The 23,104-nt window shown below is 35.4% G+C and overlaps 1 protein-coding gene across 1 annotated transcript in view; it reads left to right on the plus strand.

The window, feature by feature from the left end:
* LOC136835374 (discoidin domain-containing receptor 2-like) overlaps positions 1–23,104 on the plus strand; it is a 153,493-nt gene that overhangs the window by 110,066 nt on the left and 20,323 nt on the right. The window contains exons 5-6 of the mRNA XM_067098834.1: positions 1,899–2,046; positions 4,237–4,416. Coding sequence (XP_066954935.1) covers positions 1,899–2,046; positions 4,237–4,416 — 328 coding nt within the window. The remainder of the gene's footprint in view (positions 1–1,898; positions 2,047–4,236; positions 4,417–23,104) is intronic.

Raw genomic sequence — 23,104 nt, forward strand, 5'->3', positions numbered from 1 at the left:
TCTATTTTGATCTTTTTACATTAAGCTTGTCGTTCATTTGATTAATGTTTGCAAGTTTGTTGTACTACAACTTTTTACATCTCAGGATTATTTTTCCCTTTCCAATCCCAGCATTATGGTTATGTTTGCATCTTTTTCCACTCCCTGAACTCAGTGCTGCAATTCCTTTACGTGGGCTTCAAGATCTTCAGTTTTATTTTATCTTTTGCTGACCTTGCTGAGATTTTGGTCGTTGAGAGAGGGGGGATACTTGATGACCTTAGTGGGGAGTGGGAAAGAAAGTTCAGTATTTACCTCACCCTCATCAGCACAATGTGTTTGCACTGTACAAATACGAGAATGTTTTAAAACTTTATACTTACTTTTACACAATACCTTGATCGTGTACGTTAGTTATTACAAAGGGAATACTGTGACCTTTGCCTTTATTTTAGGCTGTATTATGTTCCTTGAAAAATAACTGTAATTTTGACTTCTCCTTATAATATCAACGAGACTAATATTGCTGTCATCGTTTCCTTTCAGTTACTGATTTTTGTTTCCGTTAAATCCGCAGTGACCTTGAAAAATATTTCATTAGTGGGTCATGTCATATTTTTATCTTGTGTGTGGAATAATAATAATAATAATAATAATAATAATAATAATAATAATAATAATAATAATTGCTTCAGCGTGAAACCAAGTTTAATAAATAAAAAGTAGCATGCAACATATTCTTGAACTTACAGTTGTGTGAATGAAATAATGATGGTGCCACGTTTTATGACCAAAAAAAAAGTTTTTAAATTTTGATAACTACTGTTATTCTAATAATAAGGACAGTTTTGATCATATGACCATGACAGCCACAACGATCAAGTTGGCGATTGTGACAATTGCATAATTACTTTGTAAAATAAAAAGCTATTGCATTATTTGACTCGGATGAAAAACCTCTTCTCCATATTTGAATGGCTGTATTTAATGAATCTATGAAGCCATTTTTACATATGACATGTAAATATCTTAATTATGTTTGATAAACTAGTGCAGGCATTTTTTTTTATATTACAGGAGATAATCATAATTCCTCCTGAATCCTGAGGTTTTAATTTCTTAAAATCGTCGTGTCCCAAAACACTTCCTTTTTTGGTGCAAATGCTAATCAAAGCTCCTCTCCTTAATATCTTAATTCTTTAAATTTTGTGAATCCTTGCAATTTAAGTGATTAAAAGGCCCTTCTGCTAAGATGTTCCTTGATTCCTTATATTTAATGAAACAGTCAATTAGAAAAGCCTTTCTTCATATGCCAGTTCCTCGCATCCTGTTGGAAATCAAATGACGTCATGCAAAGTCCATAAATTGAGGTTCCGATGACGTCATACGTAAATATTATTAATAAATAAGAAACTAACCGTAAACATTTTGACTTCGGGTAGCTTAGGGATGACCTCTGTAGAGAGTTGGAGGATGGTTAACTCTGTTTCCTATGCAAATAGGAACTGTTCAAAGGGAATGGTCATTAAATCAGTCCTTCTTTTTCCTTGCATTTTAGAAATGCAGTCACTGATATAGCAATAGTATATTTCGGATAGGAAATTTGCCGTACTTTTCAGTGGTGTAAAAAGAATGTATAATTTTCTATTACGTATTTTTTAATGTTCTATACAATATGTAAAAAAATTATGTCCTCGGTTAACTTCAGCGCATCGGTCTGACCATATAATTTAGTTGTTTTACTTTTTGATAGATGCCAAAATAATTCAAGATCATTCGTCTTCAAGATGAACAAAACCAGCATTTTGTTATGGAAAACAGATCCACAACTCGTGATAAAAGAAAATTATCTCTAAGCTCACGAGCAGTAAGCCAGACAGATTTTGGACCCCCAACTTTCTTGTTTTTCCTCGCAACAGCTCTTGGAGGGCAACACGAACACGTACCTGGCCAAGACGTCCCAGCTGAGTCCTCCCATCGTGGCTGCCAGGGTTCGTTTCGTCCCCTACAGCGTTCACCCCAGGACCGTCTGCATGAGGGTCGAATTGCATGGCTGTCCGTATACAGGTAGGTCATTTATCTCCATGTGCATGGCTATTGCCGGGAATTTTTTGAATGATGCGGGTATCATTTTTCGAATGGTGTAGGTATTGATTTCTTAATGATACTTACGTGTGTGTATATATGTACAGTAATGGAAGTTGGTTCCATAAAGAAGTTCTTTATATGTTTTTCAATAGACAGGTATATGTACTAATCATACTTCTATTGAAAATGGTTATATTTTTTGAGCGGAAGAAAGGCGATAAGTCTTGTAAGGAAACTTAGTAAGCCTCTCTCTCTCTCTCTCTCTCTCTCTCTCTCTCTCTCTCTCTCTCTCTCTCTCTCTCAAACATACACAGGGCAGCTTTCCTTTTTACGCATTTTATGGCTTTCATCTCATTACGCTTGTGCAAAAGACTTCCATTTCCATACGGCCCGAATTCCCCTTCATCATTCTTTCGGTGCGTCAAACCCTCGCCGTTATTAAGCTTTCATCGCGCTACTTCATACAACGCTCAAATAACACTCGCCGAAAAGATTGCGTTCTTGAGGAATCTTAGGAGATCCGATGAGAGGCGCAACACAATGAGTAGAGAAAAAAAAATGACAGAGGGGAAAGTACTACAATAGGAAATCTTTTGTTTCCCCTCTTTTAACGGGTGTGTGAAGTATCTGTTTCTGTCTGTCTCTTTTGCCTCCGTCACTCGTCTCCTCTCTAAGCCTCCTCCCGCCCCCTTCCTCTCCCTCTTTCTATCTCCTCGTTTTTTCTATCATTCTATCTTTTGTAACATACGCTGGCAGGAGGAGATACATGGAGACATGATCCATCCCTTCAGCAAATGGAAACTGACAATAGATCAAAGAGCTTCCGTTCTCTCTCTCTCTCTCTCTCTCTCTCTCTCTCTCTCTCTCTCTCTCTCTCTCTCTCTCTGGATCCTAGAGGACTAAGTAGTAACCTGAAGTCCCCAGGAAGTCATTGGAAGATTAGTGATATCTAAACAGACAGTCATCGTGGGTGTTTGTGTGTGTGTGTGTGTGTTTGTATGTGTGTGTGCGTGTGAGAGAGAGAGAGAGAGAGAGAAGAAGAGAGAGAGCACCTGAATTAGTTTATATATTTTCTTTGATAATTCATCTCATTCTTAATATGTAGCTCATTTGTTAATTTATAAATCATTGACGAAACATTTTAATATTTACTAAAAATGTCATCACCGTGCAATTTTTGTGGGATCTTTTTCTTGCTTATTTCGGATATTAATAAAAGGTACTCCACTCTCGAATTAATGGCTGAAAGGGAACTAAAAAGTGTTTTTCGACTATTTTTCTTCTTTTTTTTTTGTACTGGGATGAAATAAAAGACAGAAATGTTTCAGGGATATTCCAGAGTTTTTAGTCAGTATTTTTACCCTCTGAGGCTACAAAAAAAAAAAAAAAAAAAAATGGATCTCATACTGTATTTTGTCATAATATTTCCATCATGAAGACGGAGTAGACAAGCTTTGCTTTTCCATTTCGATATTTTTGTTTTTTAGCTCTTACGGTAGGAAAAATGTACCAGGAAAAAGTTAGTTGAGAAAGATTGTTTTTCGACTTTTAAATGTTGAATTCTCTCTCCGACTTTTCAAGAAACAAGAGAAAAGGATCGACGATACGCACCTCTCCTATTTTTTCTTACTATTTTAGGTTTTACAACTTTACAGTAAGTCGAATACCAAAGTTTTATTTCGTAGAAATTCTTGCTTTTTGCTCATCCTTCTTTTCAATATATTTCTATAGAAGAAAAGTTACTCTGTTTTTTAGCGGAACGATTTTAAGCACGCGAATTTAAATACATGTCAAATTTCCCTTTTTATTAAAGCGAAAGTTTTAACATTAAATAATATGTTTGTCATCAGTGAAATGGAAGTGAATTGTTCAATAAAAGAAAGTCATCGGGTCTCTTCGCCTTCCAGTTGATATTTTGTCATACATTTCCTTTCATAATAACTTAGAGGACTTTATTTCACTATCGAGAAGAAGGATAATTCCGAATTTGTGTTGAAGTGCCTCTTTTCCAAAACTGGAAAAGAAAGTTTTTTTTTTAAATGTCAGCAGCTGTTATCTTCTAACTTAGGCTCAATGAAAAAATTGGTGAAGGTTTACCAGTGGTTTATTGACACGTAAGACTTCCCATCATGCTCTGCGAAATTATCATGATTACTGTTCCTTTCCCAGATGGCCTGATCGCCTACTCGATGCCTGACGGCGATTCTCGAGGCCCCGACCACAACCTCCGAGATCTGACGTTCGATGGAACCCGCCGTGACGGCTGGCTGTCGGGGGGTCTTGGCCAGCTCATTGATGGCGAGACCGGACACACGAATTTCAGGGTCGACGCCCTAGGCCGCGGAAGAGGTAAGACCGTTTTGTTTTGTATGCGTCATCGTTAGCTTGTAATTGCGCATGTCTAGACTAAGGGTTAACTTTACCGTTTTTTCTCGGATGTGAAAGTGTCTATGCTGAAGGAAATATTTTTTAAACGTGGATGGGTTGTGGTCTTGTGCGGAAAACTGAAGATTTATATTGGTTTCAGATTTTAGTATCATTGGAGGAAAATTGTCACCAGCAACTGTTTTAGTTTCTTATCCATGTACTTATTAATTTTCGGGTGACTTTGATTAACATAAATGCTAACTTTTATGGCAAAAATATCAATAAGTTAAGTATACCTTAGTTTTACCAGACCACTGAGCTGATTAACAGCTCTCCTAGGGCTGGCCCGAAGGATTAGATTTATTTTTACGTGGCTAAGAACCAATTGGTTACTTAGCAACAGGTTCCCTAAGCTTATTGTGGAATCTGAAACCACATTACAACGGAGAAATGAATTTCTATCACCAGAAATAAATTCCTCTCTAACATCAATAAGTACAGTCTTTCCTGTTACTGTCAAACTTAGCTTTCCCTAGTTATTTTCTAATTCTTGCTCCCGAAATGAGTTGAGTTTAAAAATGCGACGTATTTTACCAATCAGGAGTCAACCCGTAACGATTCTAATCCGAATGGAATTTTCCTAATCAAGTGTTTTGTAAAAATTTATTCTCTTATTAATTTATCCGTTTATTTTGCTTTTCATTAAAATTACTACGAATTATGTACTATATGATTATGGATCAAGTGCATTGACCTAATTGTAATTTAAAAGGAATGCTCCCATTTTTATAACGCCTCATTTGAATCAGATCCCTTTGCAGTTCATTTTCTCCGCTTGTATTTGGGTAGTTTATTGCAGATTCATATTCAGCAGTTACTGCATTTTGTAAAGATGAAGTTTTTGACTCAGTCTCTAGGTGGAAACGGCAAATGTGTGAGCGTGCGTATTCTTGTCGTTTTTTCCTTTACTTTTCGTGATTGCAGAGGTTTTTATAACGTTTGAATAAACTGTCGTAAAGGTGAATAACCCGTCATTATCATGCTATAAGATATCCAAGTCACTGAGGTATTATTTTTCTTTCTGACGTTCCGGTAATATTTCAGAAGTTCATGATCCATCATAATAAAATTAGTATCGCATGGACTTTTATCCAAATGAGCCTGTTTTTGATTTCAATTCTTTATTTATTTGATTTTTAATTATTTATTCATTATTGTTTTTTGGATAGTTATAAATTTATTAACAGATAAATTTGTGCAGTTCTCTAGAACTTAGGTGTATTTTTATTCATATATAGTCATTTTGTCGAGCTTTAAAGGAATTTGTCAGTCTTAGGGAACGTGAACGATTTGTTTTGCCCAATATAACTCAATTAGGATGGTGACCTAATGTCATTTAGTGTCCCCAGTCCCTTAGCCGAGCTTCTCAATCGCATCTCTATCTCTGGCTGTCTGTGTGTCTCTCTCCACGATCGTAATTATATTTTCTACAAATGTGTTCAGAGATTTCTCCATCATGGATGAAAATCTTCTTAAGATAAACTTCCACTTTGTCTCATTTCAAAATGGTGTTTTTTATATGTATTACAGGCCCGAATTAAACATTTATTTCTGTTATTTGTTAAACAGAATTCCATTTTTTATGAATTCAAGAGAAATCACGTGAAATCCAATTGTGGCTTTGTCTTGTAAGATCAGAGACTAAAGAGATCAGTCGCTGAGTTTTCGTTTTATCCCGTTAAGGAGGTTTCGATGCATTTTGTTAATTTCAGTTTATTATTGAGTTTTATGGCTATGCTAAAAATCCGTTATTATACCGAAATCTTTATCCTTTCTGAACTTTTTCCACTGGCAGACATTACAGATACACAGATATATATATATATATATATATATATATATATATATATATATATATATATATATATTATATATATATGTGTGTGTGTGTATGTGTATATATATATATATATATATATATATATATATATATATATATATATCGTATATATATGAATTTTTATCACATACACCTTTTAATTTTTTATATTCACAGACATTAAACTACCAATGTTATTTAATATCCAAGTAACAGCTCAGTGGTTACCGTCACTTGAAAGTTGTCGATCCTTACTGTTGGGCGTTTGAATCTCCCAGGTACCGAATCGTTTATCAATTATAATTCCCTTTAGGTAATATTCCCTAAGCAGAGTGAATTGATATTAAACGACACTTGTAGCTTAATGTTTGTAAATATACATAAATACACACGCACACATATACAGAACATATATATATATATATATATATATATATATATATATATATATATATATATATATATATATATATATATATATATATATATATATTTTATATATATATATATATATATATATATATATATATATATATATATATATATGAAGTGATATATTTTCAGTATAATTATTTAAAGATCTATAAAAGCTTTCGTCGATCTTGAATCAAAGAGATTGATGTGTATGTTGAGATACTCAGATTTGCATACGTCTATATATAACTTTTAAAGATAAATTTTAAAGCTAGTATCGTGGACCTTTCTTGCGGCCTTGTATTTGTGGAACAGAAGCGTATGGAAGTCCCCTGTCGAAGCCTGATACCTCGAGATGAGACCCTAATAACCGTAGTGACGATGAGACAGTGTGGTTTAATCGCCAATGTCCTCTTGCGTGAGAGCGGGTAACCCCCGAGAGCCATCCCAAAGCCTCCTACACGTAACCCAAAAGGGGACTCCCATGCCACATTGGAGCCCCCTCCATAGTGTGGGAGTAGTATTCCCCACCCTCGTGAGGGAGGGAGGGGAGACCTGTAACCCAAGCGGTAGTTATTTTATGGGCCAAGTGGTCTTCACTACCATGAATTTTGCGTCCACCACAGTGGCTCTCGAAATTTAGTGATCACCGGAACGCTGGCACGTAACTTGGCGTGTCTGGGGCTCGTCTTATCTGAACTTCGGTCCACTTCCGATGGGGAAAAATTATTCTGAGGGAATTTTTTCTCAGGATTCTTTTCCCCCATTCAGAGGCAAGTTCATGCCGTTGCTCACGCTAATGGCAAGCCCTTCTGTGGAAGTGTAACTCAAGTGCAAGTGCATGATTGCATGATGTTATTACATTAAATGAAAATGTGGAGAGTTTATAGTCTGTAGTTTAATTTTACGATCATCGGAATTACTTTAGCGTATCTGAATAAATTTAGTATCTAGCATTTTATAACTATATTTGGCACTTGAATAAACTACGCAGCTCGTGAGTCGGTGTTGTGTGCGTTTTGATCATAATCTACAAGTGTCTTTTCGATACTGTTACTATTATTAAAATAGGACGTTTGCTTAAAATATGGTGATTTAGAAACTGATGCACACGTAGCATATTGTAAAAATTCATATAACTTTTTTCTTGAGATTACATTTTGTTCCGGTCCCCAGCATAGTGGATGAAGATGCTCAGTATCTCTCACCGCCAGCCGCTATCACGCGCTGATTAATTCTTGGTCGGGTAATTGGGTCACGAACTGGAGCGTACATTAATGACACGTCAGGTCTCATAATAATAATAATAATAATAATAATAATAATAATAATAATAATAATAATAATAATTCATTTCAACTCAAGGCCATATACAAATACAGTATCCAAATACGTATGATAGGGACAGTACAGATATACAATTAGATACAGAGAATGACAGAACAGCTGCAAGTTTGATAATAATAATGTCAAAAATATTCTAAATGAACCCAGTCACATAGGCAACAGAAATGAATTTTTACCCCATTCCTGGATCAAACCCTGAATCTGTCAAATCAAAAGTGAGGCTGCTATCAACGAGGTCCAACCAGGGCTACAATTGCACACGTTATTTTGTGTTAACTTGCATTATATTCACTCAAAGTGGTTCATTCGGACTAAACGCCGTTAAATATAATCAATAGTAGAGTCGTCAGTAATGCTTTATAACTCTTTTAAGATCAGGCTAACTCACTAGGTCAATCAGTTTGTTTAACTTTGCCTCATGAAAGCTAGTTCAACAAATAAATATGTCTTATCAGTAGGGTACGTTAATAACTGGCATGCACAAGTTGAAGCTAGAATGAACTAAATTAATCATTTGTGTGGAGTTTTCTTGCACAATGATGGTCAAAAATGTTCTCTGATTCATGATTGCCTGTGATAACAAGAAATGAATGAGGATCACTGGCGTGCTGGGAGTGTTAGAAGGAAAGGGATAGCTGGTTTCAAGGTATACAGTAGGTTTATGGCTTGGGGAATCGAGGAGACTATGCGCGGTTGGGTTGACTGAAGTAATATGGGGGCTTTGCCAGGACTAAAATTCTCACATTTCTCTGTCTACACTTTGGAAACTAAAAAGGAAGATAGAGGTGATTTCAGGCAAACTTGTTCTCGATATATGACTGGAGGGAGAATTCATGGATTACTATACAGCCTGCTATATGCACCAGCCATCAATAAATTCCCAGTGAGGCTAATTCACATTCAGTTTAGGAGTCGGGTTTCATGTCTAAGATGACCCTCTCTCTACTGCTGCGCCCACTTTGAATAACAGTGCTTTCCAAAGGTGGGAGGTAGGGTCGCCTCACACACACACATATATATATATATACATATATGTAAACTAATTTCCGTGTATACGTGTTTACCTCATAAGAAAATGTTAATTAATTAAACTACCAGAATATGTTTTCAGTGATTTGAGGACGAGCTGATCACGTGAATTGCATAAGGACGGCTTAATTTCAGGTAAAATTGGGTCTGACGTGACTCGAGAATTTCAATTTTTTTATGTATTTAATGAATGAATTAGATTAACTGATATTGAAAACAAGGTACCTAACAAGTATTTAGTTATCCTCTCAAGAACTCTTCGTCCTGCGACACTGCATTTGGTATTTCCAAGGGTCTCTCAAGGTCGCTCATCTGGTTCTATTAGCCAGAAACCAGTCTTTCGGATATCCACATTTCTGTTTTCCTTTTGTGTACACTTTATTCAGTTCTTATCTTACAACCGTCGTGTCTTTTTTCCAAGCAGCATCAAATACTCACTCGTATGCAGAAGACTCAGCTCTTCGCAAATCTTATTGAGGCTTGTCTTGGTGCATAATTTTGTAGATGCGAATCTTACAGTGCTTTGGACTGGGAAGCTGAAACCTGATTAGGATTAATATTTCCAGTATCTCTTTCTTAATATTCCCTTTTACATTTCTGTGCCTTAGGCAGTCCAGGGTTTTGGACTTGGAACATTTTATAACCTGTATGAAAATATCATATCCCAGGCAATGCTAACTACGTGAAGAAGATTAATTTATGCTACGTAGTTCTCATATGCGCTCAGTCTTTTTTGCACTCCCCAATTTCTTTTTGGGTCTTGACAGTCATCGTGACAAATACCGTTCTTTTTTTCTACTCACTAAATACTTCAGATTAAAAGCGTCAGTCCGGTATATTAATATTCTTCATTACTTGACGGTCTTTGAGTTCGGGTACTCCAGCGGATGATGGTTCTAAATGTTCAGAAAAAGGTAATGAATGTATTGTTTTTGTTTAACAAACGCTGTATGTTTATATTTACGGACATACTTATATATATATACATACATATATATAGTATATATAGTTTTATATATATATATGATATTTTATATATAGTATATATATATATATATATATGTATTTTATTCTAACATATATATATATATATATATATATATATATATATATATATATATACATACATATAAAGTATTATACATACAGAAAAGTGTTAGAATAAAAATAGCCTGAGGTTTTGTAGTCACGCTTGGGATGGTACTAGTTGTTTGGTGAAAAAGAAAACCGTGGCTTTCAGTACACAAAACATTTTATCTGACGGAAATATTGTAAATTTCACCCTCGCAACGAAAGGATACGTGATTGCAGGGTTCATGTAGTGAAGCCCGTTACGCCCGGTTGAACTTTGGGCTACTTTAAAGTTATTAGCACTCCGCGGTATCCTCTGGATCTTGAATGTCATTGGACGCCTAATAACAGTTTGTAGTTTTATCCATGAGAATATGTAATAATGATAAGCTTCCGTTTCACGACTAACCGGGGGAAAGTCAAATTCAGAGTTGGAACTTAAAGCAAATGGATAGCTCAAGTAAAGAAAATAAAACTCTAAAAGACTTTATCATTGCACATATTATCATTATTGGTATTAATAGTGACAGGGAAAAAAGCGAAGCACGTCCGTGCCATCCAGGACAAGAAGGGCTCATCCCTGTCGCATAAAGATTGAAATTGATAATGACAGCTATCGGAAGGCGAAAGAAATCCTTCTCTAACGAATGGGGGGGCCCAAGAAACGATAATGTTGGCGGGGTAGAGCGGCACTGGAGTGAATAAGAAGGGGGACGGGAATGAAGAGGAATGACTAGCTGTCAATATTGAGTTGTGGGGAGACCACTGATGGGAACTAGGGGACTACTGGCTCCCGGGAATGAGGTTGTTGCAGGAATGGCCGGGGCATGATGGGATGGGGGGAGGGGAGGGGAGAGAGGTGGTTACAAAGGTCTGAGTCTCTTTCCTCGCCCACCTCAATCATATGTAGGTGGGAAAAAAGGAGGGGAGATTATTTTGTATATTGATCACGTGAAAGGGATGGTGAAGGTTCGGAGAAGACGGCAGAGGGTTGGATACTGCTGGGAAGGAGCGAGGTCTGGAGAGTTATGGCCAGTGTTTGCGACAAAGGAACACAGGGAAGGTCATGTGATTGATACGTAATCCATAATTTGTCTACCGTCACTCTGTTTGTGCTCATTTATAATTTCATCGCGGATGCAGATAGATATATTTGGATGACTGCGTCAGTTTAAATGAAGAGAGAGAGAGAGAGAGAGAGAGAGAGAGAGAGAGAGAGAGAGAGAGAATCAATTTTTTAGGACACTTTACTTAAATTAATATAAAACATTGCGGATTCAGATAGATATATTTTGATGACTGCGTCAGTTTAAATGAAGAAAAGAGAGAGAGAGAGAGAGAGAGAGAGAGAGAGAGAGAGAGAATCAATCTTTTATTTTTAGGACACTCAACTTGTGTTAATATAAAACATCATTGCTGATTCAGAAAGATATGTTTGGATGACTGCGTCAGTATAAGTGAAGAGAGAGAGAGAGAGAGAGAGAGAGAGAGAGAGAGAGAGAGAGAGAGAGAAATCAATCTTTTTTTTTTTCTTTAGGAAGAACAAATCCAATAATGAGACAAGAACAATTGTAGGCGGCAGAAGAAGAAGATGGGAATGGATGGACTGATGATATCAGCCGACCGATCTAATGTGATCGTCCAATCCAAAGATAATAACTTTGTGCAGAACTTTGGCTTTGATATCAACGATTCTCTCTCTCTCTCTCTCTCTCTCTCTCTCTCTCTCTCTGAAAGGCACAAGTTTCATTTAGTACATCCGAAGGGCTTAAGTTTTATAATTGCTCGGGCGAGTGAACAGTCAATATTGCCCTTTGCTAGACAGACCACTAAAAAAACAAGAACTGAGAGAAAATAGAAAAAGGTAAGGAAGTAATCACAGTATCTTTCTAAATAAATTGAATTTCTAATTAAATAAGAAAATTACGGCAATGCTAATGGTCATCGGTTAAGTTATTTGTTTTGCGACAGTCCGAACCACTTCAGGTTCTCTTGTTATAATCGACTGTAATTAAGTTAAATGGAAATATTTACTTTAGTTATTTTATTCACTTGAGATTTTTCGTATGAAAGTCTCCAATACGTAAAGATATTGACAAACGATTATGGTATGGTTAGTTGTAAGTAATATACTTTTTTTCTGTTTTTCCTGGCAAATAAAGCAATTTTTAATTGACGAGGCAGGTTTATCGATATCTTCGTGGTTAAACGTCCCATTCCTCGGTTACTTTCATTTTTCATGGACAGAAAAAGGCATTTTTGCTCATCTCGTGTTCCCCTCAATTAAAAAACTTAAACTCTTGCGTCTATAAGTCTCGAATACGTAAAAACTTGAGAAAAGCGAATTCCTTTGAGCCACCTCTTTGCTTTATTTATCACGACGAGGCTCTTCGCAGAGAAATATTAAAACCAGCATAAAAATTATTAATTACAAACGGCCGCACCCTTAACCCGGTCATAATCGGCCGCAACGCGTATCTCTTGACCCAGGGCTTCTAACGTCGCCGGTTCCCTATCATTATCTCTCAAGCCCAACCTGCCATTATGTTCAGACAAATATTATCTTGGGAAAAACGATTTTTTTTTCTAATAATTTCACCTTGTTTTTTAAATTCTTTTCCTAAACTTATTTAGGAGGAGTTGGGTTAGGTAACCCGCGGATGTTAACTGTAGGTGTTAAAGGCGCGACTTCACGAATTGGCAAATAATTTAATTAGACGTTCAATCTCTCTCTCTCTCTCTCTCTCTCTCTCTCTCTCTCTCTCTCTCTCTCTCTCTCTCTCTCTCTCTCGTCGTTATTCTCCTCCTCTCTTCAATCATTATTTTCCTGGAAACAGGTCACGAGAGGGGTCAACTTTATTTTGGGTGGTTACACTGATCATGTTTAAGTGATGGGCGTCGGTTGTTGTTTTAATCTGAGATTGAGGTGTGTTTTAATATCTCTCCTCCCCCCCCCACCCCGTCCTCCTGCCTGTCCCGCCCCTTCGATCTTGGTGGCGTCCACGTGGATGTGGGTAGAAGAAATCCCTCTGCCCCCCGGGGGTCGTCCTAATCGCCAAGACAAATTGCTTTTGAAGTTCTTACGGTGATTGAACGCCCTTTCTATCTCTCTTCCGCCTCTCAAGCAACAGGGGACAATATCTTGTAGACTTTCTTCTTCTTATCTTTCCTTCTTTCCTTTTTTTTCATCATGGTGTTTTCGCTCTTATTCTTGCTAGCAGTTGGATAAGCAGTTTTTCTCATTGTTTTGCTCTGCAGTAAATATCATTTGTCGAGTTTGCCTAGCATTAATTTGAGTATATTTGTCAAATGTTTTTCTTGTTTTAATATCCGCCTTCATGATGGCAGGATTGGGCGTGATGGAGGCAGTCTCTCTCACTCCCCGGAAATATAAATCTAAATGAAACATGTATGGCTAATTGATAATTACATATACGTTGCGTTAATATGGTTGTACGAAAGCAAGGACCATCCTTTTTCCCAGCTCTTACTAACATATTATGGGATGATAGTGAAATAAATCAAATTGTTTATAGAATGTGGAAGCGGAAAGAGAATTTCAGATGTTTACGGTGCAGAGGATGAAGGACAGATTATACCAATTCACATACTGTCTGAAAGGACCGACTGTAACCGAGCGTTCGTGATAGCAGAGGCTATGTTCTGTCAAGCAACGAAATGCAATATTTGTAGAAATGGCAGATTTGTAACTTAAGCCCGCCAAGTTTTGGAGGAAATCCAGGGTGGAAGTAAGTAATGGGGTATTTGATGGTACCGAAATGAGGAACGTGGAACCCTGGTATGGGAATGGTAATCTTTACAGGGATGGATAAGTCACATATTTGCGGAAGCTTTTTATAAAGAGCTTATTTACCTTTAACGAATATACCAAAAGAGTGTTTAAATGCTTGAAACCTTATGTTAATAATTATATGGACGTGCCCATATTTGTATATCATCGGCTCAGTAGACCGACATTAAAGTAAGTCTCCATATATCAAGATACAGAGTTTTCAGATGGTTTCAAACTTATATCGGAGAGATCTAAAAATTCTAATTGATGAATGTGCTCTCGAAAATACAAATTTTTATTTGTTTCCTTTGGTTTGACTTCACGGCTATTTAATATTGGCAATGCTCTAGCCCGTCCGTGTTTAAAATCACGCTCCTATTATCTATGGAAATGTTCTGATGTTTCCATTAATTGGATTTAGTCAACTGCAATGACCCATCTCTTGAGTCTGATTTATTTTTTCTCTCTGCCGTTAGGCGGCCCAGATATCTCGTTTCTGTTAGTAATATTTTGGTCAGTGCTCCACTGGGAAAGTAGTTACCCCCCATTCCTTCTCTCATATAGCCTCTTTTCGCCTCAAATTTTCTAAGCCGAGATCGGCAGTATTAAGTGTGGTGGGTTCCTGCACATGAATTCCTCACCTACCTCTATTTTTGTCTCCTTAAATGTACATTGTGCAGACTATCATTGTTATAGGATCAAAAAGACTCTTAATAGTGTGTTGAAGATGTGTTGGTGAGAGTTATAAGAGGTTAATGTTTTCGAAAGTTCCTGTTGCCTTCGTCCTAGGCATATGAATAATTTGATACATCACTCCACGATTATTCAATTCTCCATGCATCTGGAGAAGGAAAAGGAGCTGGTTGTAATTATTACCTTTACATCTTCTGCACTCGTACTTTTTGAGGGTTTGTTTTATCGTGTATATTTCTAACCCGAATTTTTATTATTTTGTCATTGGCCTTCTCCCCTTTGAGTGGGTAGCTCCGCACCATTTTTACTCGACAGATCTCTGTAAGTATTTTTGGATCAAATTGCTAGCCGCATTTTCTTTCCGTTCTGGCAGCCACCCTTCACACTTCTAACTACCAAGTACACAGTTCAGGCTTATCTCAGCAAGGACACACTGGGTTTTACACAAGTTGGGCTCATTTGAATAAAATTCTGTGGAATAAAAGCCAGGTCTCAGCTGGTGGGGTGAGAACGATAAACGCTGAACTACGGGAACTTATTATTATTATTATTATTATTATTATTATTATTATTATTATTATTATTATTATTATTCAAGTTAATATTGTCGGATCCAATGATGCTTCAAGAAAGATGGATTAGTATCATGCATTTCCATCAGGTACCTTGGAGTTGATGACTGCAATCTTGATAGCCTTTTTCTGCGAGTTACTTGATTCATGCCGGGAGGAATAAGTCTCCCAGTAGAGCTTAAAGGATAATGATATGAGAATTATGTGCTTGTGCGCAACTATGCTTATCTGTCTTTTGAGGTTTCGTTGTCAAAGAGGTTTGTTAGTGGTGTCAGCTTAAGCGCTGTAATAATGACAATGATGATTGATTTAGAGTGAACTATATCATTATTATTATTTTGTTACTGATGATCCTTTGGTGAAATGTTGAGTATTTTTCAGTTTTGCCTCTTCAAATTGATTGTTAAATGTTTTGAAGCATAGAAATCCCAAGAATTGTTTTAATTTGGTCTCTCAAATTTACGATTGATGCCCGTTTAGGATAGGTCACCAAATGATACCAATCATGAGGAAATTATGCATCAGCCTTTTACGAGACGAGCTTATTTGAAAGAGGGGGAATGTCCGAACCGTCTGGAGGAGAGAAACAATTGCGAAAAATTGCTTTCCATAAGGAAAATTGCGTTATTATTTATTGCGATGGACAGTTTTTTTTTTTATTGACCTCGGTAACTGCGAAATTTGTCTGTGCAGGTAAAGTGCAGTAATGTATTAACCAACAATTGTCGAAGCCGGTAATGAAGCCTGGCCAAAGTGTTATTGATACGGTTTTAATGTTCGCCGGGTGAGGAAATTTAATCCACTATCGGCGAACGGGAGGTAATTATATGGAAGTGGTTTCTGATAATCGTTCGCCTTTTTATGCGATAATGTCCCCCATGATCGCTGTAATTTCGCCCTGATGATCTCGACATTATCTATAATGGATTGTTCTTCCCATGACCATATGTTCGGCATTCGGTCGCAGGTTCATTTTGGTCAATAATGAATAAAAATATAATAATGTGTTATATTTGAAATGGCAGCGTAAGTAGCTGAAGGGATGGTGGAACTTTGTACAAGGGGATATGAAGAAAATAAGACTGAAGTGGAAATTGTTCCATAGCAATTTGGATCTTCTCTCTTAGAGGAAAAATTCGCCTCTTTCCTTCAAACAGTTATTATTTACAAAGGCGACTGAAATTCATGAAAATGTCCCAGGCTTTCATTTACTATGCCTTAAGAATTTAACACTAGAAAATAATTCGTAATTGGAGCTTATATATTACCCAGAGTTACCTAGATTCAAGGCTGAAATTGAGAGAATATATTGCTGTAAGTTAAACATATTTTTCTATATTTTTTGTCTTTCAAACCATAAAGCTAATGTATTAAAATTTCTTATGTTCGGTTGGCTTTAACATTTAAAATTCTTTTAACTCCGGTTACTTCATTTGTACATGTGCTAAATAAAGTTATATTTAAAGGGAAATAAGCAAGTTCGTGATGAGCTTCCCTTGAAAGATCAGATTTCCAAGTCAAAAGCGATTTTTATTACTCTTTTAAATCAACACAGATTCTTCATTTTACCCCAGGCTTTTAATCGTATCTCAAATATAAAGCTTAATATAAGGTTTTCAATAATGTATTTTATCTTCATCCTGTATGTTCATATAGAAACGAATATGAATGTTTTCAGGAACTACTTGATTTTTACATATGGCACCTTTATGTATGTATGCAAACACGCTTGCACACATCCACACTCGTACATTTGTAGTACTATATATATATATATATATATATATATATATATATATATATATATATATATATATACATACTGTATATATATATTATATACATACATATATATGTGTGTATGTGTGTGCATAAATATGTGTATATATATATACATGTATGTATATATACATAAAGGTGCATAGAGTAGTTACATTACAAGACTGACTCAGTTTAGCAGAATTTTGTGTATTTAGATACAGAATTTAGCAAAGACGAAATAATTAATGGAACTCCATTCAGCCTCCAACAAAAATAAACAACAGCAGCAATAAGCAACAAAATGAAACGACGGATATAACTGGTGTAACATAGTCCTTTGATAATGAACTTTGCCTTCCATGCACCAAAAGTATATAATGATGTTATATAACTTTCTTTTAGTTGTGTTCATTAGACAACGATAAACTTACGACGACGAGAAGCCCTTCGTTGGCTGAGTCGGTTGAGCTTCAGACTGTCACTCGATGGGCCGGAGTTCAATGCCCACGACCGGCTGATGAAGGTTAGAGAATTTATTCTGGTGATAGAAATTCATTTCTCGCCATAATGTGGTTCGATTCCACAATAAGTTGTAGGTCCTGTTGCTAAGCAACCCATTGGTTCTTAGCCACGTAAATAAGTCTAATCCTTCGGGCCAGCCCTAGGAGAGCTGTTAATCAGCTCAGTGGTGTGGTAAAACTAAGGTATACTTAACTTTTAACTTAAGACGACGAGAAAATAAGATGTCCAAAAAATGAGCAGACCTCCGATTGCGTTGTTTGTCCTCCACTCCGAGGATATATGCTTCTCATGCGTCTATGTCTCAGAAGCAACCAGTCCGTTTTAAATGGTTGATGCGCGCAGTTTCCTACGTCTGAGCAACGGTGTGGAACGGGCATCTTTGGATTGCTAGGGTAGGTGGTAATGGCGGGCGTGAGCATGATTAATACGCCCATTTGTATACTCTCGGTCTGATGGGCGAGAATCGCTGCTGAGAAGGTACCGCCCGAAAGGTGTTAATGGGTAAAAGAAAGGATTAAATGGTGGGAAGAGGGAGAAAGAGAGAAAGATATGACGAAAGATGTGGAGTTACGTTGTTGCCCTCCGTCCTTATTTGGATTCAAAATGTCCCTAAGAGGAAAGCAGAATGATCCTCGGAATCCGAAGGTGAAGGAAGAGGGCTTTAGGAGTTGGAGTCCTACTTGGCCTGCAGTGAGGTTTCTTCCATTTCTTACACAACTTTATGGATAAAATTCTTCCTCAAGACAACAACAAGACAGTTTCCTTATGTAACCTTTGTCTACAGTGACCGATCAATAGCAATCACGAGTAATTATACTTCTGTTGCAAGGAAGGAAAAGTTCATTAACAAGGGCCTTCATTTGCACTGAGTATGCGAAGCGTTTCATTCTGTTATTACTATTCTCGTTTCAATTCTTGTTGGAGACAGAACGAAGTTACATAGATTATTGCTTCCATGTTAAAGGCTGCATGTCTACACATAAACTTCTGTTTTTATGGCTAGATCTGCTGTTGTGGCTGTACTGTCCTCTTACCCACACGCACACACGCACACACGCACACACACACTCATATATATATATATATATATATATATATATATATATATATATATATATATATATATATATATATGTATGTATTTATATATATATAAATATATATATATATATATATATATATATATATATATATAGTATATATATATATATATATATATATATATGTATATATATATGTATGTATTTATATATATATAAATATATATATATATATATATATATATATATATATATATATATATATATATATATATATATATATATATATATAGAGAGAGAGAGAGAGAGAGAGAGAGAGAGAGAGAGTCATGTTTGCTGAAACAAGCATCCACATCTAATCACCAGTTTCTTGAGTGCGATTTCGTTCGTGAGAGCCTCCGTTGACGTGATCATTATAAGTGGTCAGTTTATGAATCACTTTGACCAAGGTAGCTTGATCAAACACGAGTTCTGCAGTTTGAAATAAGTCGGGAAAAGTTTTGGAATTGATTGGAGAGAGGATTTCGGAGTTTTCTCGAGTTTGTCGATATGAATATTTGATGTAATAGCGCCTTAATTCTGCCATCTCCTTTGACATGATGTTATGCCATGCTTATGTCGATGAGATTGAGCAGGTTTCTGCCACGACCAGATATGCTGTAAAAGATATCTATAAAGCAGATTCATTTCCTTATTCAAAGCGATCGATAAATCGTGACCTAAAATTGCAGCTTTATGTCGCACGCGCTGGAGGGGAGAAAGATTCGCTATATCGGATTGCAATATGTGCCCTTCACTTGACAACCCGACTTTTTAGACTGAAAAACGATAAAAACTCGTTTCCTTCCCCATTCAAAAATAAAATAAAAAGATGTCGTGTTTTTGTCATGTAAATGCTCCGGTTGCGGGTAAGAATTATGTGAATGGTATTGGTTTATATGTTATGAAACACATATAAATATATACATATGTATATATATATGTATATATATATTTATATATTATATATATAATATATTATATTTGTGTGTATGGGTGTGTATATTGCATATGTACATGTGTATATATATATATTTATATATTATATATATATTATATATATATATATATATATATATATATATATATATATATAAAATACATATTTGTGTTTATGTGTGTGTATATTGCATATGTACATATATATATATATAATATATATATATATATATATATATATATATATATATATATATATATATATATATATATATATATATATATTATATATGTAAATATATATTATATTTGTGTATGCGCGTGTGTATATTGTATGTGCACATATATAATTATGTGTGTTTGTGTGTGTGTTTGTATGTATTTATGTATATGTGTGCCTTAGTTAGAGAGAGAGAGAGAGAGAGAGAGAGATGTCTGGATAATGAAATCCACCATTTAAGTGTCATGTGATCCATGTTAGACTATCTCGACAGGGGATGTCACTGAAATCCATCGTTTTTAATGGTCCTGTCGCTTAACGTGAAGTCTTTTCCGTTTATTTTTTTTTATTGATATTCTGTCTATCTGACAGTACAGAACATTCATCAGCAAATGGCCTGCAGCTCTATGACAATCTGTTTGCCAGTCTTCAGAAGGAGCATTTGGTTCATGATGTCTACCAGGTAGTTAGGAGAACGTGCAATTTCTAGTGCTTTCCGACCTTATTTTTTCTTAATATTTAGCCGAAGCAATATGACATCGCGTTTTTTGAATCTTATGTATAATGGAAATCAAGTTTGGTTTTCATAAAAGCTCGTTATGCAGCTAATGTTTATAAATGGTTTCCCCTCTAAAGACAGCCGGTAAAGAAGCAACAAATCTCATGGTTCACAGTTTAATTTGTCGTCGATGGCAGAAATTTTTGGTTTAATATGCATATTCAAACTTCACTTTTTATTAACATATGGTTCCCACTGAAACGTCATCATACGTAATTCTCAATGTAATATAAAGTTAATTGGCGGGATTGTATAAACTGAGTCTTTTTAATGAGTGCTAAATAGTAAAATCGTCAGGCTCTTAAATATTGATGGTAGACCGTGACTGAGTATATTTCGCCACTCACAAGGCGTTCTTGTAAGTTGCACACAGAAAGAAGATAGTCATATTAAATGTAGGCATCGTTTTAAGAAATGCGTGGTTTTATTCCCAGGTTAAACATTTGCAACGGAAAAAAAAAGACGAATAAGAATGTTGAGCGACGGCCTGCAGTGCGATGGGAGAGGTGAGTGGAAGGACTGGACGCAGTTTTCAATTACTCGTAAGAAAATTGTGACGATTTTGTGGGAAAAGTCCGCTGACCGGAGAGACGTCAGTATGCAATATCCGGGGAATGCTGGATGCTGCTGCTGTTACTGCTGCTGGAAATATTTGCCTGACCTACATCGGAATGGCTAGTTCGGGGATCCGGCCATGCGGAACAGGGGCTGTCGTTATTTGGATTGGTGGCATAAGAGACATAGTATATGGCTAAATTGGCCAAATGTGTGTATGTGTGCGTGCGTATGTGTACGTGGAAAAAGATGTGATAAAAGTCTGAAGTAGGATACGTAGGGAATGTCACAAAGATTAGGGTGTTTAAAATTTAAACGGAGATATGATGTCAAGAAAGGAAATACTAAAAATAAAAATGAATTAAAGTAAAGAAGAGAGAAATGTGAAGAAATTAAAGAGCATAACAAAGACACAAAACTAAGAAATAAAAATACGAAACAGAAATAGAGTCATTGTTGCTAAAAATATATCACCAAAGGCTTACAAAGCAGTTGGAAATAAACGATAAAAAGGAGGGAAATATTAGGTACGAAAAGGCGCACCCACTCACACTCACACCCGAGCAATTTATTAGAATGTACATTTAGGAAAAATATTATTCAAAGATGCTGAAGCTGTTGCCTATTCACACCTGTACAGGTTTTCATGGAGGACATTGCATCATAAAGATACATAAGATATTCTCTTGTTGGTGTAGTTTTTCCACGCCCAAGGTAAGACTTATGGATAGGAAGTATTGGCATTGAACATGCGAAATGTTTCGACTGTAGAGTTCCTAATAAATAATTATATATATATATATATATATATATATATATATATATATATATATATATATATATATATATATATATATATATATATATATATATAAATGTGTGTGTATAATATATATACATATATATATATTCATATATTTGTATATGTATGTATGTATACATATGTATGTACATACACACATACATATATATACTGTATATATACAGTATATACATACACATTATTACTGTATAGGAACCTTTAGTTTAACTTGTGAGATGTGCTATTTATGTTTTAATATCGGTATGAGTATCGTACTTTCTTACTGATAAGAATATAAATACATACATTCACACGTTTTACCCTTCAGAATATTGCACGGTCCAATTTTTTAATCGTAAAAGCAAAGTTTTGGGCAATTGAAAAATCAATATATAATATATTTCCTGCATCATTTTATTTTATTTATTCTTTTATAGCCAATTTTTTTTTATTTATCGTAATTTTTTATTACAACATGAACTACGAGACATACTAAGCCAACAAGTACGAGATGAAAAGAGGGGATGAGAGAACGGCCGATCGCTCGAAGTCATAGTAATAAAATTTAATGACTTATTAAGGAAGAGATAATTAGCATAATTGTGTCCTCGCTTAGGCTTTATTTATGACAGTATTGTTTCGGCCAAAGCCTGTGGCTCTGGGGGAGCCGTGCCAGCAGGAAGATCATTTCCCACCAATCTTTATGTATTAACTTGCACCGAGGATGATAAACGAGAAGTTTCTAATTTTCAGTGCATTGGGCAGATCCCCAACTCCTCCGCCATGTTTATAGTTGCTTCTCTTAGGCCTCCTTATTTATACATACACACACACATATATATATATATATATATATATATATATATAAAATTTATATATATATATATATATATATATATATATATATATATACATACATACAGTACATTATATATATTTATATATATATATATATATCGGATCCAGGGGTGGCTCCATATACAGTACATACGTAATGCCCCCATTATATGTATATATATAAAAATAATGACAAAATAATGACAAAATAATATTGAAGATTGAGATAATAATAACATAAATGAGAAATATAAAAATGGAAAAAATAAAAAATCTGTTATAGAAATAATAACATTTTGAGCAAAAATAATAACAACAATCCTAATGATAATAATAATGGATTCGGCATTTCCTGATAGAACAGGCGATTGCTGTCCATTTTCATATTTCTACTTAGATACTGAATGTTATGCTGAAGAAAATATATTATACTATGGTACGACAGAAATATTTCATGTGTATATGTATATGTATACAGTATATATATATAATATATATGTATATGAAATTTTCATTGGTGGCCCCATGAAATTTTTTGGATCTAGTGTGTATATATATATATATATATATATATATATATATATATATATATATATAT

The sequence above is a fragment of the Macrobrachium rosenbergii genome, chromosome 55 (genome assembly GCF_040412425.1).
Source record: "Macrobrachium rosenbergii isolate ZJJX-2024 chromosome 55, ASM4041242v1, whole genome shotgun sequence".
In the NCBI taxonomy this organism is placed as follows: domain Eukaryota; kingdom Metazoa; phylum Arthropoda; class Malacostraca; order Decapoda; family Palaemonidae; genus Macrobrachium; species Macrobrachium rosenbergii.